The 18,176-nt window shown below is 40.3% G+C and overlaps 1 protein-coding gene across 1 annotated transcript; it reads right to left on the bottom strand.

The window, feature by feature from the left end:
- Positions 1-8,469: 8,469 nt before the first annotated feature.
- Positions 8,470-9,186, bottom strand: LOC110178133 (uncharacterized). Its single transcript, XM_020945158.2, has one exon. It carries the CDS (start codon positions 9,061-9,063, stop codon positions 8,599-8,601), a length of 465 nt encoding a protein of 154 aa, XP_020800817.2. The 5' UTR covers positions 9,064-9,186; the 3' UTR covers positions 8,470-8,598.
- Between the last annotated feature and the right edge of the window lie 8,990 nt (positions 9,187-18,176).

Genomic DNA, 18,176 nt, shown 5'->3' with positions numbered 1-18,176 from the left:
GTCTTGTAAATACAATATATCTAACATATATTATTTAATACATTTTCCTGGTTATTTCTTTCCCACAAAAAAAAAACAATCAAGAGAGTTTCCCCTATATTTTCTCCTTCTCCTTCTCAGGTCTGTTTTTTGTTTTTTTCTCCTTGAAAATTCTGGAGCTGAAGCTGTGGCATTTGCTCTTCCCTAATTACAAGGCGACGCGGATATTCCGCTTTTGATTGCTGGCGACAGCCGAAAAACGCGTTCCCAGCTAATTTAGACACCTCGCATGCCGCAGATGCTCCAATCTCCGAGAGCTCCTGGTTCTGGTTCTGGTTGCTCATTAAACAGGCCAGCGGCGGCGGCGGCGGCAACAGCAATCAATTGCTTGCAACATGTCGCAGCAGCTCTTTCCGGGGGGGTTTCAAGAAGCGAACAATTATGGCGGTGACTGTGAGCGGAATTTGCAGAGCTTGTAAGCGGCTGCCCCAAAGGCAGCGCCTGACCTTCGTCTTGGAAAGGAAATGAGACGATGCGAGGCGATGCTAGAAACCAAACAAAACACAAACGAAATGAAACAAAGCAAAAGGCAATTATGTTTGTTGTTCTCGCAGTTGATCACTGATCAGTTTGTTGCTGTTGCTAGGCACTTATTTAAATTGCAGCGCCGTTGTTGCATTGTTGCCGCGCTCGATGACAACAGCAACATTGCCACAGCGGCAGCAACAAATTTGCCCACATGCCACACACGTCACTGAGCCCCATCTATCTCTTTCTCACCACGTTGCCACAATGGCTTGTGGCTCTCTCTCTCTGTCTAAAAATGGTCAAGAACAATCCAAGATACAACCAACATTCCCAGCAGCTACATCTTCTCTTCGCTACTCCTGCCGATCATCATTAGATCTTAAGTCAGAGTGAATTAAAAGATACAATTCTTCTCAGAAACTCAAACTACACTCGAAATGTTCAAATTCTCTTCTCAGAGTGTGGAATGTGTGGCTCAATTAATTTCGAAACCTTAATTTAGTCGAATTTCCAACTCAATCCTCAGCACGTGCGTCTACACTGGGAATTGGTTGAACAGAAGCAAAATAGAAATCCCGCCAGCGAAATGACAACAAAGCCTCCATCGAGAATTCTCACGTCTTGTCTCCCCAAAGGCACATTCTCAATGCGAACCACTTCCGCCCTGCAACAAAACATCGGCCGCTGATAATAATTATTATTAACACCAAAAGGAGCTGCGACAAAAACGTCCTCGCAGCAATCAATCAAAAAGGCGCGCTCTAGATCTGCACTCTTCTTAGATTTATATCAATCCGCAGCAGAGCTCTGTGCTCTGTGCTCTCAAAGATGTGTCAAGCTGAGGGAAACTCTGGTGGGGATTTGCTGACACAGAAGGCAGGGAGTCGGTTGGAAGAGGAGAGTACAGTGAGAGAAAGTTATAGTTAGGTCACCTAAAATTTGCTAAAGGTTCTTAGGAAGAAAGCACAAAGTGTGACAAAAGTATATTAAACTAAGAGAAGCACTTTGGTAACATTACAGATAAGAGAATAGATTAAAATATGATAACCTTGCATACAATTTTTGAGAGATATTACGTTTACTGACATATTTATTCGCTGTGTAAAGTCAGAGCTCAACCTCCGGTTGGAGGCCTCGGCTACTGCCACTGCCGATTATGAGATGATTGCTTAAGATGACAACGAGCAGGCTGAAAGGCTAAGAGAGATGGGAGCTGGATGCTGGGAGATGGTAGCCAGGACAAGGAGTGGGTTATACTCTATAGAGTGGAAGGCTACAGGCCTGGAATGCCCCAATGCGAGTGGCAGCAATAAAAATGACGTTCCAGATTATTGCACACAGCACTCAACAGAAGAAGGCCCAGGAACGTGTTCCCAGTCGGTGGTGATGCTTACGCGCTTTTCAAGTTCCACACATAGTTGCTGTCATTATTAAAGACATTTTCAACTACATTCTAGTAGGTACTTAATTTCCCTCGAAACAAGAGGCCTCCCTGACAGGCGGCAAAATAAAAAAATAAAGTAAAAAATAAAAATAAATAAATAAAGAGGAGCTGCCACCTCACACGAGCTGATTGGATTGCCGGGGGCTTTGTGTCAACCGGAGATAAGCCCCAGCACAAAGGAAGCACACGCTGAAAATCCTTTTACCCACGGACAATGCTAAGTAGGAGTAAATGCATCCATCAGATGCCCAGCTCAGGTCCTACCTGGAGGCTGCAATACAAAAAATTGATGAGTTAATTAACGCGCATCGCCAACATTCCGTTCGACTAATAACCAACTTGTAGACGACAGACACAGCAGCCAGTGGAGGATGGCCTCAGATGGCAATGGAGAAAAGGCTGGGGGAGATGCAAGTTGCAAGATGCAAGTTGCAAGATGGGTATATACGTATGGGTAGATGGGAACAGGGAGCCTGGGCATGGGGCAAACCATATTTATGAGCATGGCTTCGCTCAGTTGTCGATCTGGCACTTCAATGTCAGTTGTTCATCATCATCGCATCATCGCATCGCGCGGATGATCATCGAAGTGAGGGGAAACAAGGACAGGGGGAATCATCACCGGGAGTATCATGACTGCAATGCGTTCTTTAATTGAGTTTTGCGTTGCATTTTGTGCAACTGCAACTGCGGACTCTTTATGGCCATGCAGCACAACATTGCAAGAGGCAAGAGGCATCCCATATCCCATCCTCAACAGCGGCTGGCAGCAAGCAAACGTGGCATATTATCACACAACCATTAAATATGATGAAGACTGTCCAAGGCGACCGACAAATCCTAGAGATGGCAATGTCAAGTGATCGTGAGGGGAGGTTCCTTTGATATTTGTTAATATCTTGCCATAAAATTAACCTTTTAATGGAATACAATTTAGACAAACATAACAATAATATTCGTTAATTTAAATTCGACAGTTACTTGTTAAATCTCTGGTTAAAATCTACGGACTATCAATAAAATAATAGTTATACAATTAAACAAATACCTAATTTGTAAAATAATGTCACTGAATTCCATTTAAATCTTAATACATGATCAGTATTATATTATTTAGTGCAAATTCTAATCCATTTTGTAATCTCTCTACAACTACTATTATTTGCAGAGTAAAACCTTTAACTACAAATGTTTTAAGAACAGATTATATTAATAATATTATTATAAGTATATGGTTTAAATTACTGTATAAATATGATCTTCTGACCCGTACTTATCATTAAAAGAAAAGGTCGGTAAAGTACTAAGTACTTTTTCAACTGCTGCTTACAAATTAAACCCCAAGGAAGCTTTCTTTAACTAAAACTAAAATTACCTCATAATATTTTTATACATAGTTAAACCCCATCGCTGATTAGTTTTTTCTAGCTACCGCTGTCGTCGGTTTTACGCATTTATGACGCATTTTCTCATCGCGGATGCTCTCGCTGGAGTTTTGCGGAATCTAGGCAAAAGGCAAACAAGAACCGCTGGCCCCCATCGGAGAAATGGAGAATCTTCCGCAGAGGTTCTTCTCTAGCTCCCTGGGGCCATTACGCATACTTTGAGCTGCAGAGTTGATTTTCTCATTTGGAGGAGGTTGCACTCCAGAAGCTGCCGCTGCCGCTGCTGATCATTATCAATGATCTGGCATTGCATCGCATTCCCATTGCAGTTCGGAACCGAAGACTGACTGACACAATGCCAGGCGAAGATGTGCTCCGAAATGCATCATCCTCCGTATGGAGCAGGCTCCTCTGCTCCATCCTTTCGCAGCGGGATCATTGACTATTGACCGCGCTGATTGATTACTTTGTTGCTTGGCACGTCGGCAATTTATTGGAGAGATGCCAAGGCGGCGGTGGAGCTGCCTTTGGATGATTAAAAATGCTTTTGTGTAAATTATTAGCTGCAAATTCACTTGCAGACTCATTTGCTGTTGTTGTCGCTCATAATTCGCGCCTTGAGGTTTCCCCGCAGATTGCATTTTCCATTGCTGCTGCTGCTGTTGGTGTGAAAATGATGTATGTGGCTCTGCGGTTGGTTTCGGTTTCAGTCTAGCCTTTGACTCTCTGGCTATCCTTTAGCTTTTTAGCCGCACCTTCAAATTGGCGGCGGTTTCGCTTTGACTCTACAAAAGAGTCCACATCCCACAACCACATTTACCATTTCCTGGGAGATCCTCTGCATATCCTCTCTCTATTATCCCTACCCCTGTGCTCCTTCTTGGTGAGGAACATGTCTAAATTTCCTTAATATTTCCATTTGCTTGTTTGATAGAATTTATGTGCGCATTCGGAATTGGCAGAAACGACGACACAACGCGGGATCATTGCCGGCATTCCAAGCAGCTGCTGCACTGCGAGAAATTTCCTCTTGTTTATTTTATTTTGTCATGCTAAAACTATAGGTATTTATGGACGTTGATGCACTTTGGTTAGTACATTCAAGTGGCCCTTGTGACACCAAGCAAGTGCTTGTTATATATAGAAATGGAATACGTTATTTAATTGCTTTTCAAGCATCTCAAAACCGAATCAATTAAACATTTTAAAAGCTAATTTCTTTGCTCAATTTTAGTGTTATTTTTTCTCGAGTGTTTAGATGCCTCTGCCTGCTGAGGCGACCGCAGCAACCATGACAATGACAGCGTCTGGGACGAGAGCATTGCCAATATTTATTGACATTTAAGCGGAGGGGAGAAGGCCGACTTCCCTCAGGATGCAGCAACAGCAACAGCAGCATCTTGTTGTCATTGCAATGTTTGTTGCAGTTGCAGTTGCATTGTTGCTGGTGCTGGTTGCTGTTCCAACTGTCAGTTATCATTCACTCAGCGCAAAAACAGCGGCAAAACATTCGAATCTCGGCAAGAAATTCGATTCCCTCCATGCAAATCCTCAAGTGAGTTATGGTTGCAACCACCGACAGGATGTGTCTCTCTCAAGGTAACCAGCTCCACCTTCTCCCCTCCTGCCACAGTCTCAACCTCCTTGTGTCCAATTAACAGTGGACATCGACACCTCTCCTGCTCCCTGGGAGCCTTTCTCTTTCCCACACCTGCTGCAGCTCTCGGCCAGCAGCAAATTTGAAATGAAATATTTTCGATTCTGCTGTCAACATGAGTTTTGTTGACAACACATTAGCAACTGTTGCAGTTGCCGTTGCCGTTGCAGCAGCAGCAGCAGCAACATGTTGCCGCCGTTTGTGGCGACATCGCATCGTTGGACGTTGCGCATGCGCCGCACGATTTGCAATTTGCAGCTAATTGAACGCGTGCGCAGGCGCAGTTTGTTGTCGACTCTCACGCTTCTCAACCCTCCTCTCTCTCTCTCTCTCTCTGAATGGATAACCATATCCTATCCCCTCCACATTCACATCGATTCTCCATCCTTCTCCACACACCACAAGTTAGAAAAAAAAAAAGTGCCAGGCGACAAATGGAGAACGACATGAAAAAGTCTCATGCGTGGTAACCTGAAACTGAAGTTGGAGTTGGAGTCCGAATCCCAGTCCAAATCCGCATCCGAGTCCGAGCCCGCGTCTGAATCTGAATCTGGGACTGGCTTTGCTTTGAATCTGAATGAATTTCGACAGCAACTGGCTCTCAGTTAGCTATTGGCCTGGCTAACTCTCAAATATCCCAAGGAGCTGCTGTCGTTAATGGTGGCGACAACTGCCTCAGCGGGTGGTGTTGTCTTGGAAGCACAGTAATCCTCCAGAAGTTGGAGTAATATTAACTTTACACCCTCAAATTGGTATTGGATTTTTTTAAATTATACGTAATGATGGATAAAAATGCTTCTAGATTGTATAATTAATGCTAAATCACTTCCTAACTATATCTAAGTTTCTTGTGTTCATTACCAATTTACATTCTAGATTCATGGTTCTTATTTTTAAGTTCCATTACAGGTTAAGGCTGTCCCTCTTCAAACCATTTATCATTCTAGTCGTTTGGTTTGTACTAGATCGATAAGTTAATTACATAATACATAATACTTGGTATATTTATAGTGTTTAAAATGTTCTTTAGATTTCCTACAGAAATTCAGAAAGTTCTCACTCTAAAACCTCTTCTTCCTAGGCCTTCTTAGTTAGCCTCTTCTCTCTAGTTATTTACGATTCTCAGTGCTTAGCTGACTTTTGATACATATAATATATTCAAACCTATATCCCAGAGGCACACAAAATATGTATGTTTGTTGGCCAGTTGATTTTTTGTCAAATGCCTCCTGTGGTGTTTCCATGTTGCTTCTGTTTCTGTCTCTATTTCTTTGCTTTTTCGGGTCGTGCTAGTTTTCCGCTGCAAAGCCTTTCCTATTCGCTCTTTGGCGCACTTGTTTAGTGTCCGAGAGTCTGGCAGCGGCTTTGTCTTGTCCCCTTTATTTATCTCTGTAAAGTTAACAAAAAGGAGTACAAAATTCTGCAATATGTTTATGCATTTCTTGTGGTCGCTTTGGCGGCGGGTTGAGGGACTTAACCATGAGACATAAAGCCAACAACAATGGCTTCTTAGCCTTCTTGCCTCTCTGGAATGTGGCTCCATTAAATATTGTGAGCCTAATACACGATTTGTTTTTGTAGCTGCCGCTGCTGTTGCTGCCGTTTTGTTTTGTTGTCGCTGTTGATTAGCAATTTAATTGATTTGTAGGCAACAATTTGTCTGGCACTTTGAAATGCTCCATGACTGTCGTCGTGCCTGTTGGCCTCCAAAAACCCGAGCCGGTTGCCAGCTCATAAAATATTCATATATATAATCTCGGGGGTGTTTGTTCGATCGTAATCTCATGCAAATCTGCAGCAAAACATGGCGTCATGGAAGAGGGGGAGGAGCACAAGAGCAACAGGTGGCCAAAAGCCCAGCCCTTTTGGCTTGGCTTGGCTCTGGCTCCTCATGTTGCATGTGGCAGCTCCTCCTCCTCCGCCGTCTGCTGGTTATTAGCCATGTTCAAGCCAAGTTACTCCCATTTAATTAGGGGTCTCTTCTTCACACTCTCTCCCAGTTTTTTCTTACTCAAGGGCCCAGCCCTCAGGCAGCCATTTTGCGGGGCTTCTGATTCTTCTGGGGCTTCTGTTCTTTAGATTTGTGGTTTGTAGATTGTGAGGCTTCTTCTGATTTAACACATGTCTAGTACTATATTTACTTGGTACTTTATTTATTTACTATATTGTATATTGTATTATGGAATTCTTTTATAAAGAAGCTATGATATCATATATCTGTAAAAAAAATACTGATTCTTCGGAAGCTCTTTAGATTTCTTCTCTAAACTCTACCTAAGCATCTTCTTCTTCTATTGTTGAAATAATTTTCTTTTACAAATAATCTTTTAACTAAAATATATTTCCTAGCTTTTTGGAAGAAGAAACTCCACCATTGGTCATCTTACTCAGTGGGTGGAGCCAGCAAACTTTCTATTGAAATCTCTATTTCGATTTGACAAAACTTTTATCGCTCCCGTGCGGTGAATGTCCAGCTGTGATTCCCCCAGTTACCATCCCAGCTTTTATAAGTTGTTGCCGAGTTTCCGTTTGTATTGAAGGCGCAGTCTTATTAGTTGCACTCTAAGAAAACTAAACTAAGATAAACTAGCATTGTTTTCTATGAAATTTCTATGGAAATTTAGCTGATAAAGTACAAATTTCACATATTTTTCACATTCCCACTTTAAAAGTTCTATGAATCTCTTGAATTCTTTGCCAAAATCTTTGTAGTCTGCTCATTCTTTGTTGAATAAGAAACAAACTATTTTATTTTCAGTGCACTGAGAGTTGCAGTTGCTGCTGTTTGTGCAGGTGGCCGCCATTTGGGCCATGATTTATGCAGTGGCCGGGCATTAGAAAGGTCGTTCGCAGTTGTCGTCGCCAGTCGTGATTTCCACGGAGCTGGACGGGAGAGTAGCTCCGAGGAAGGAGACTGTCTGGGGGAAATCCATTGGCACTTTGCTGGGCTCAAAAGCCGGACGTCTTAATTAGGTTTTTCAGCTAAACAAAAAAAAACAAAAAGTGCCGAAAAATGCTGGCTAATGCCCGACTTGCCACGCCCACACATACACGCTGTCTCTGACCCACAAATGGTCAGATGCTCCTCCGCCTCCTCTTCCTTCGCCTCCCCCTGCTATTTGGTGTTGCCCCAATTTGAAGCTTTCTTCTGGTTCTTCCTGAGCGATTATAAATGACATCGCATTAGTCTTGGCCGGGTTAATGTGCGTCGTCTCCTTTTGGCCAAAAAGAAAACAAAGAAAAATGCTCGTCTTCGCACAACTTCATTAGTGCAGAGCTTTTTGGGTGAGAGAAGAGTAGGGAGATGGAGAGTTCCAGGAACCAAAGTACAGTTGCTTTCTTCAGCCTACGCAAATTTCTGTTCTTAACCCTTAGGGTGTTATTTTTATACGAATTTACAGTTAACTTCTAACTAAAATGTGCTTCTAACTAAAATTCTTGTCCGAAACACGTCTTAAATTTAATTAAAGCGAGCATTTGTAAGAAAAATATATAAAATTTTTATCAAATTTTAAAAGTTGTCCTCTTGAAAACATGTCCAAAAAAAATTGTACTTAAAAATAGCTCCTTTTTGTGTCCAAAAATACGTATAAAATGATGATTTCCTAGCTCTTATCCCCATGTTCATCTAAACAATCGGTGGTTGTGTCAGCTCTCCTTCGACGTAGGTCCTCCTGGTGCTTAATGGTCACCTCCAAGAATTTCAGATAACCCTCGTCGATGGGCTCTGGGTCCAGATCCAGCTCCAGTTCCTCCTCGTTCTCTTCCTCTTCCGAGGAACTTTCGTATACATAGTCCTGGCAGTTATCGGTTTCTTCCTGCTGCCTCAAACCTTGGCAGAGACTCATGACCTGATTGTGGTGCCACTCAAACAGAATGCGACTGGTCTGGATGCACATCTCTGCTCCCATTGCCCATTGCTCCCGGGCTGTTGGCTGTGGTGGTCTCTGTTGCTGCTGCTGCAATGGCTTTCCCTCCCGTCTCTGGCGACAAATGCGACGACGATTGCGCTGTTTGCTCCTGTTCCGTGTTCTACCTCGCTTCCTGGTCATCTCTTCCTGTTCCTGCATTTGCTTCGGGCGGTTTAATGTTAACCAAACATTCGTCTTAAGATTTGTTTATGTTTTTAGAGTGAAAAGCAACAATAAATGGGATGATGTGGCCACCTTTTCGAGTTTAAAGAAGTTGGCAGTCTGGAAACCAGCTGATGGCAAACAGAGTTGCCAGCTGGGGTCAAAAGCATACGAACTACAGATGGCGCTGCTGCATGGTATAAGTCAAATTTGTAAAATGGTGTGTAATATTCCTTCGTGTAGAAACAAGTTAAAGTTCTTGATCTAGTTCACAATTTTCATAATGAATTTATATTATAAAATTATAATCAATAAATCAATCTTAACTATTTTTATATGGCAACTTTTTACACTTATCAAAAAATTTAAAAAGCTCTAACTATTCCAAAAATGCATTAATTTTAATTCTAAAAACTTTCCTATGTTAATTTTTATAAGGTTTATAAATATGCATATTAAATTTAAAATTATTAGAAATTCAATTTTTTATAAATTTTTGTTGTTGTTTTTTTTTTTTTTAATTTTGCTGATGTAAAATTTAGAAGAAAAAAATATTATTTTAATTTCTTCCGGAGATCGCCAGAAAGATTCGTCTGTTGATGCTTATCAAGAATATATATGATTTATAGTGTCGGAAATGATTCCTTCACTGAGTTTTGAGCTTCTGACTGAATTTAGAATTCCTTCAAATTTAAATATTTATCTAAAATTTTATATGATAACTTTTGACAAAAGTGAATCTTAACAAGAAAGGAAGCTAACTTCGGCACGCCGAAGTTTAAATACCCTTGCAGATAGAAATTCTATGACTAGAAATCCATACCATATAAATTATATATATATGTGTTTAAAAACAATGAAGTAATACCTGCTTTTATTTCATTCACCTATACATATTATATTTGCAGCTTTATATTCACAGATTTGTATTTTTCTTCTACATCAAACGATCGTTTGTATGGCACCTATATGATATAGTCGTTTGATTTTCATAAAATTTTACACAAAATTTTAGAATAATATGAAATGGCTATATCTCAAATTTGATTAAATTCTGTTGAAAACTAAAAATGTTATCGCCACCGCGATTGTCAGTCTTCCGACAACAGCCACCGCCATTCTCATTCCTCTCAAATTTCTCGATCGTTCCTATGGGAGCTATATGATATATTAGTCCGATTTTCATAAAATTTTACACAAAATTGTACAATAATATGAAACGGCTATATCTCAAATTTGATAAAAATCTGTTGAAAACTGAAAATGTTATACTTATTAATTGAATTAATTTCTCGATCGTTCCTATGGGAGCTATATGATATAGTCGTCCGATTTTCATAAAATTTTACACAAAATTGTAGAATAATATTAAATGGCTATGTCTCAAATTTGATCCAATTCTATAGAGAACTGAAAAAGTTAAAATTTTTTTTGTAAAAATTTTCCGATCATTCCTATGGCAGCTATATGATATAGTCGTCCGATCCGGCCCGTTCCGACATATATACGAGTGAGAGTATATAGAAGGCTAACTACAAAGTTTCATTCAGATAGCTTCAAAACTGAGAGACTAGTTTGCGTAGAAACGGACAGACGGACAGACGGACAGACGGACAGACGGACATGGCTAGATCGACTCGGCTGTTGATCCTGATCAAGAATATATATACTTTATATAGTCGGAGGTGCCTCCTTCACTGCGTTGCAAACTTCTGACTGAAATTATAATACCCTGCAAGGGTATAAAAATACAATAATTAAGCCAAAAACGCATTAATTTCAATTCGGAAAACGCTCCTATGTTAGTTTATATTATATTTATAAATATGCATACTCAATTTAAAATTTAAAAAAATTAAATTTTTTATCAATTTTTGTTGTTTTGTTTTTTAATTTTTATGATGTAAAATTGTGAAAAAAAATTTTTTTTTTTAATTTCTCCCGGAGATGGCTAGAAAGATTCCTCTTTTGATCCTAATCAAGAAAATATATGATTTATAGGGTCGGAAATGATTCCTTCACTTTCTTTTAAGCTTTTGACTGAAATAATAATACCAAAAACAATGCGAAAAACTATCTATCTAATACCTATGTAGCCTTATTTGGGAGTCCAGAAATTGATCAGAATTTTTCCATTTGTATAAGAAACAAGTAAATTAATAATAATAAAATACAATCTATAACCTATAAACTATAGAATTCAAGTAAATTATATCTAATAAATTCAATTAAAATTGTCAGATTTATAAATTTAAAAAAACCTTAATCCTGATTGAATTTTTTCACCCCTTTTTTTCGAAATCCCGGAAACGGTTAAACTGTGTCAAGCGCTGTGACTGACTTCAATTTTAGCCCGTTCCAGCCGCTCTCTCCTTTCGCCGCAAAGGGCAAGCGGAAAGCCAAAGCCAGAGTAGAAGCAGAAGCCAAGCCGGATCTCGGATCCAAATCCAGATCCAAGCCAATCCCGGCCAGAAGTAAAGGACCAAGCGAAAAAGGCAGAGGAGGGAGAAGCTGAAGCCGAAGTCGATGCCGATGCCGAAGCCGAGTGTTTTGTTTTTCTAGCAAATTCAAATCCCGTGCTTATAAAGATCGGTTGTGGGTCAAAAGGAGCAAAAGGAGTCCACCGTCCGTACTCCTTAGTCCAGTTCAAACTGAAACTGGGGATTAGGGCGGATCAATTTGGGTGTGGTGCGAATGCAAATTGGCCAGCGGTACGATTTAAATGAGGCTCAGCACAAGGCAGTCCAACAATGGGAACTGCAGATTGATATACCTATCTACCATCCCACAGATCTACATATGTATGTACTACAGGCATATCCTGCTGTGCCGGAACAAAAGTCCCAGGGAACGCGGAGCACTGCAAGCACGCACTTCCTCCTCCACTTTACCTGCCGGCTCTCATAAAGAAAAATTAGGTTTACACCTTCCCGGGCCAATATGTTCATAAAACAATTTAGAGATTTACAAGGGGATCAACTTGAATGTGGTGCACATTCATCAATCTCTCTTCCTAAGGGCGAGGGTGTGGCCTGTGTTTGTATTGCGGTTTTAGTGTAACGAAAAAAAAAAAGGCGCGTGGTTATGCTTATGGATTGGGATATGGATATGGCTTTAGCTATGGCCAAGGATATGGATATGGTTAGCAGCAGCAGCAGCAACAGAGCCATCATCATCATCATCCCGCCCTCGGAAACCGCCCTCTTTCCGGAGCACTTCACACATGTTTACTTTGGCAACAACTTTGGCGCTGGAAAGGAAGAGCAGGAAGGGGAAGGAGGAGGAGCAGCTTTCATTTTCGATGAAGTAATATGCGTTCTGATAATATGAAAAACATCCTGCGGCCAGGATTTGCACGCACTTATTTCCTTTTAATGGACTTGGACAGCGACTTTTTTTAGCATATTTTTTAACGTGCGAAATAAAAACCATTTTAATTCGAATGGTTCCTCAAGTGAGATGAGAGCTTATGAACTAGTTCCTTTGTATTTTATTTTTAAGGAATATTTTCCTAAACAAATTGAGTGATAAATAGGTACAAACTGATTTTATAAAACCACAAGAGCGTGAAGAACATCGACAAGAAATATGAAATATCTTCAATAAAGTAAAATCTCATCTAAAACAATATATTGTTGCACTCTAAATTATATTTTAAAATAAGAAAAGACCTTGGATTGTTTTAAAAAAATTACATCTTTATAAAAATAGAAAATTTTCCCTGTAAAAACTTTTAAAAAACATAAACAATTTTAAAAGCAATTCCCATTTTTCGGCACCCACAAAAATCCCTTCAAGAATCATCCTCGCCGCGGGGAGTTGAGAGATTGCCACTCACTTGAGCTACATTAGGGACAATTTGCATTTGCACGGCTCGCAAATAGATCTCTGGCCGCAGGACAACAGGACAATCAGGAGCGTCGGAACAATCGGCAGAGATGGAAAGAGGTGGTGCCGCGACAGGTATTCATTCGGCTGAACTGCACGCGTGGGATTATATTTCTTGAGCAGGGGATCAGGGCAACACAAAGCCACCGAAAAGGGTGCAGGGGTACACACAATAGACGAACAGCAAAGTCCCCGAAGGGATAGGGTAGCGGGTCAGGACAAGTTAGTAACTCTCATTACTTTAAATGGATTTCAATTAAGTTGCAAATTGATCTCAAAAACAATTGAGTCCCGCCGAGGCGTTTGAGTGGTTCGGTTTCGGTGCTCGGTTATGTGCTTTCTAAGGAGAAGGATGAATAGCTCTGGAATAGAGCTAAGCCAAAGGAGGGTGGCTCTGCCTGCTCTTGATCCTTGAGCCTGCCTGCTGCACCTCCTGGATGCTGTTGTTGTAGGCGGAGAAAGTAGCATAAGGGACAAACCTATTGCTCTTTTCATTCATCGGCACTCGGGGAAAAATGCCGGACGAGAGCTGGAAAGTTTTTATTATAAATTGAAATTACAATTAATTTTGACTATAAACAATTTTTGAAAAATTTTAAAAAGGTTTCAAACTTAAACAAACTTTGTAACCAACTCTATGGAATGATTGCTTGAATTCAATCTACCTTTTGAAGAGTTTAATAATGTGTTTAATTCCATGTTATATATTCAAAGTCCTATTCAAATTTAATGATATTTTTTCGAGTGCATTAGAGCGACAGAACCGTTGGCTGCTGCTCTTTTTCATTCATCTGCTTTTGGGACTGTAAGCGATACGGGGAGCTGCAGGCGAGAGACAGCTGCCGAAGAAGCACTCCACCACTAGGATGAGGAACCCCTTCTCCTCGTGCTAGTCACAAATGACTGGCAGTTTTCCCAGCCAGAAAGGAGCAGTGGTGCCAAGTGCCCAGTCCTGCGGCTGACAGGATAACGAGATTTTTCAAGTGGCCCTCAACTACACTTCTCACACACCCTTTTTATTCAGATGCGTAGGCCGTGTCGGCGGTTGATGATTCTGATTCTGATTCCTACAAATCAATCTAAAAACGAAATCTTTATCAAAAACTCCATCGGTATATCACTGATCCGAGGGTCTTAGCAGATTTCTCTCGCAATTAGCAGTGCAGGAAATGGGCAAAGGCGTAAAAAAACGATTTTCCAAAGACTTAAGCACGAACAGAGGGATAACACAGGTCCAGGGGATTGCACTATATATAGATATATATATTTCTTTTTGTTGAGGATCGCAGCCATCAAATGCGCATCACCAATCACCGCAAAAACAAAAAAGAACGAGAAACGTTTTGTGGAGGAGAAAGCCTTCCATTCTTTATTTTTTTCCTTTCTTCTGCGGGGCGTGTGAAGAAAGGGACATTGAAAAAAAGTGAAACAAAAAATGAGCACCGGGAAAATAAATGTTGCCATACAAGGACAGGGCTTATCCCGGCTGATCCTTGTTGCAACGATTTGCAACGGTCAATTGAAAAGCGACCAGGGAAAACGATCGGCAATCAGGATCCAGCAACGGTACACGGCGCAGGACGACCTCAAACAAACAGGACCTCGGAACAGCAGCAGCAGCAGCTTTGTTTTGCTTTGCTTTTTTTTATGCTCGAGACAACAACATGGCAAATACGACAGAGAACACGGGGATAACAAGGAAATGGAGATTGGTACAAGCAGAGAAGCGAGAAGGAGAACAACATGGAGAAAAGCAAACACGCCACACACACGCTGCAAGAGTAGGAGACGCCTTCAAAGGAGCTGATTTTGCAGACTCACTGGGCGAAAAAAGCCATCACTTTATTGATTAATTCTTTAATATATCAATTAATATATAGAAACAATCTACAACTCTCTCAGAGTAGGAGTAAATTAATAAACTCTCTCGTTCTCTTCAAAAGGTAACTTATAAGCAGTTATACCTGTAAATTGCTTGTACTTTATAGGCAAGGCGTGTAGGATATAAATATAAAGACGCAAATGATATTTTCGAAAAAACAGGTTAAAAATTGCTTATGCTTCAAATTCTATATATCCAAATTTATATATACTCTCTTTTCACTCACAAAAACACCTTTTAAGTATTAGACTTGCAATATTTGTTTTAATAGATATTTAAAAACAAAAACTTTTCTTGTTCCATTATTTTCCTCTTTCTCTTAATAAAATGAATTTATTAGTTTTCTTTCAGTGCTATCCTATCCCAAGGCCCAATATTTCTAGGCACAATTCTTTTGCACCCTTGCAATCCTTTCAGTTTTGTCTAGTTTTGTTTTTCTATTTCTATTTCTTTTTCGCGATTTGTTTGTTTGCCAATTTGTTTGGCTTTGTCTGGAGGTGACGACGACAAGGATGGAGCAAAATTATGAAGAAATCTGGGAAATAACAGTCGCAGCATTCTGATTTGCAAGATTTGCCCAAAAAGAGTTGAAGCAAACACACAACACACAACGAGGGGAAATGTAAATTTGGTTTCTCTTCGCAAAGAAAACTCGGTTAATTAATTGAGTTGAAGTAATTTTCGGTAAAGAGTAAAAGTTCTTGCCAAATGGGATTGCTCCCTTTTTTCACCTCCTGACATTTCCTGCCACTTCCACTTGACAAATATTTGACTCTGGCCATTCATTCTTGCTCCTTTTTCCATATTCCTTCCACCTACACGCCCCCAAAAAATATCCTCAAGCTATATAATTTAAATTTTTAATTACGCATCAAATCAACACGAAAAATTATGACAGCAACAAAAGGGAGAGTTGTTATGGGAGAGTGTTCCGTGTTCCCTTTTTAAGGGGGAGGTAAAAAAAAGGAAAACAATACAACATTTTGAGGGTAGAGATATTACATAATATTTATGTATCTTACAATGTTTGTGCTCTGTTCCCGCCCCCCTTTTTTAACTTTTGGTTTGTATTTACTTTTAGCAAATTACATTAATTACGAAATTGCAATAAATTATTATATTGGAAATTTGATTTAATGGGGGAGAAATTAAGGAAAGAAAAACCATTAATTCAAACCAACTATTCCCTTTTTATTTAAGAATTTTCTTCCTTTTTTTAAATATTCTAATAGCAAATTATAAAACCATTGGGGGTTTCCTTCAACACACAATAAAAATGCCCCTGGGCAGGGACTTGAAACCAGAATTCTGTTTGGAAGGTTATCTGTCAATTGATTTCTCACTTAGTTTTATTATGATTGTGTTCTGCCCCTCTGTGTTCTGTTCTCTGGAGCCTGTATTCAGGCATTATCCTTTGGAAACATCTTTCCAAAAGCAAATCAAACAAGCTGAGCCCGAATATCAAACAGGAAAGAAGAATGAGGGGCTCTGACCAAAGTGTGGCCTTGTTTACGCAAATATGAACCCAAAACACAGATCCTTTTTCGTTGTGAAGCAGCTGCTTAATGCTCTATTTCCTTCCCTCTCCAACACTATCTCTCTCTCTCTCTTGGATCGGCAACCATTTTGGTTTTCACCTCACGCCCTGCCTGCCCTCTCGCTCCCTCTGCTCTGCCATTCATCTGCTCTCGGGGTTTTTGGTTTTATTGCACCTTTTGTTGTTGTCTCCCTTTACATTAAGATATCCCCGTCCTTCTCTGATCCGCTCTGGGCCTCTCTTTCATCCCGCTCGCCATGCGTAATCGATGCAATTTGCACGCTAACGCATATCGCAAGATTAAACTTATCCTCCGATCCCCGATCCCTGAGCTGACTGATCCCTTGATGCGACTGCCATTGCCATTGGATAATGCTTCTATATGCTACACTGCAAGAAAGTTGGAGTCAAAGCTTCTTTCAAGTGTATTGTGCATTATATGTGAATATTTTATAAAGCAGAAATATATTTGAATATAATAATGTCGTTTAAAAGGGTGATTATCTCGAATAACTTAAGTTTATGGCGCATACAAATATATATTTCTCTGATCTAATAATTTCTTAAGTTAAATAAAACATATACAGCTTAAGTATATGTAGTATTATTTTCTAAACCTAACCCTTTCATTTTAATATAATTTTTTTCCCTGTGTATACCTTTTGCCCTCTTATTGCCACATGTCCACATGGAGGAATCTCTCGCTTGGCAAATCTCCGGACAAGCCGGCCTCTGCTCTCTATGCGACGAATAAAACGATATTTGGATTAAACATTTAATTGACTGCTCAGCGAAAACCGGTGTGACCATATAAAGAGATCCCGGCATTTTCCAGGGGTTGCTCCTGGCAAGGATTAGAGACCGTCGTCGTCGTCGATGATGCGGATTCATTAACATATCAATGTCAGCACCAGGCATCAGCGACTCTGACTCAGCCGCAAAGCAATTGCAAATCCTCAGCCAGGGATTTAGCTTCTGAATCCCGAATCAGATTGCGATTCTGGTGCGGATTCTATTCCTGTTCCTGCTGCTGCTGCTGCTGCTGCTCCTGATGCTGATTTCGATTTGGCTTCTCGAGGAAATTCGCTTAAATTTTTAACAAGACAAATACCCAAAGCACACGCTTGCCGCCCCGCTTTCCTCTACCATGCTTTTCCGCTTCTAGGAAACAATCAGAGAGAGAGAGAAAGGGAGATGGAAGGAGAGAGAGAGAGTGAAAGAAAACTTTTCTAATTTTGCACAACTGGCAAATGTGGCCGTGGGCGTTGAAAAGAGAAATGGCAACAGAAAATCGAAATAAAAATCAACGAACATCATCTAGAGTCAAGAAAAAGTTCGAAGAAGAAGATGATTTCGAACCCCCTTTCCCACTCTCCCACTCGTTTTCCCAGTTCTCAAATGGAAAAGTAGAAAAACCTTTTATTCCACAATGTTTGCTTAGTCCTTTTGCCAATTGAACTTTTTTTTGCGATCGATGGAGAGGAATCGGGGTAGAGGAAAGCTAACCAAATACAATACTTAGACGAGTTAATATAATTTTTTATTTAAAATTCAATCTACGAACTAAAACAAAAAGTGTACAGTGCGAGAGAGTGGTAAAAAACACAACAAAAAATCAGGTCAGTGTGAGGGAGAAAATGAAAACGTGAGAGGGGCAAGTAAAAAAAAATAATAGTAAAAACTCGGAAGCACAACTTTTGAGCTTAGCGAGAAGCGCACTCCCAGTGCTTCCCCCATTTTCCTCCCTTTCTCATCTGGAGAAATCTCCATCATCATCATCATCATCCTCGGTTTTCCCGTCGG

The sequence above is a fragment of the Drosophila serrata genome, unplaced genomic scaffold (genome assembly GCF_035046125.1).
Source record: "Drosophila serrata isolate PLE 108 unplaced genomic scaffold, ASM3504612v1 contig_240, whole genome shotgun sequence".
Taxonomy (NCBI): Eukaryota; Metazoa; Arthropoda; class Insecta; order Diptera; family Drosophilidae; genus Drosophila; species Drosophila serrata.
Note: the sequence above shows the minus strand (reverse complement) of the source record. Positions and strands in the feature narration are given on the sequence as shown.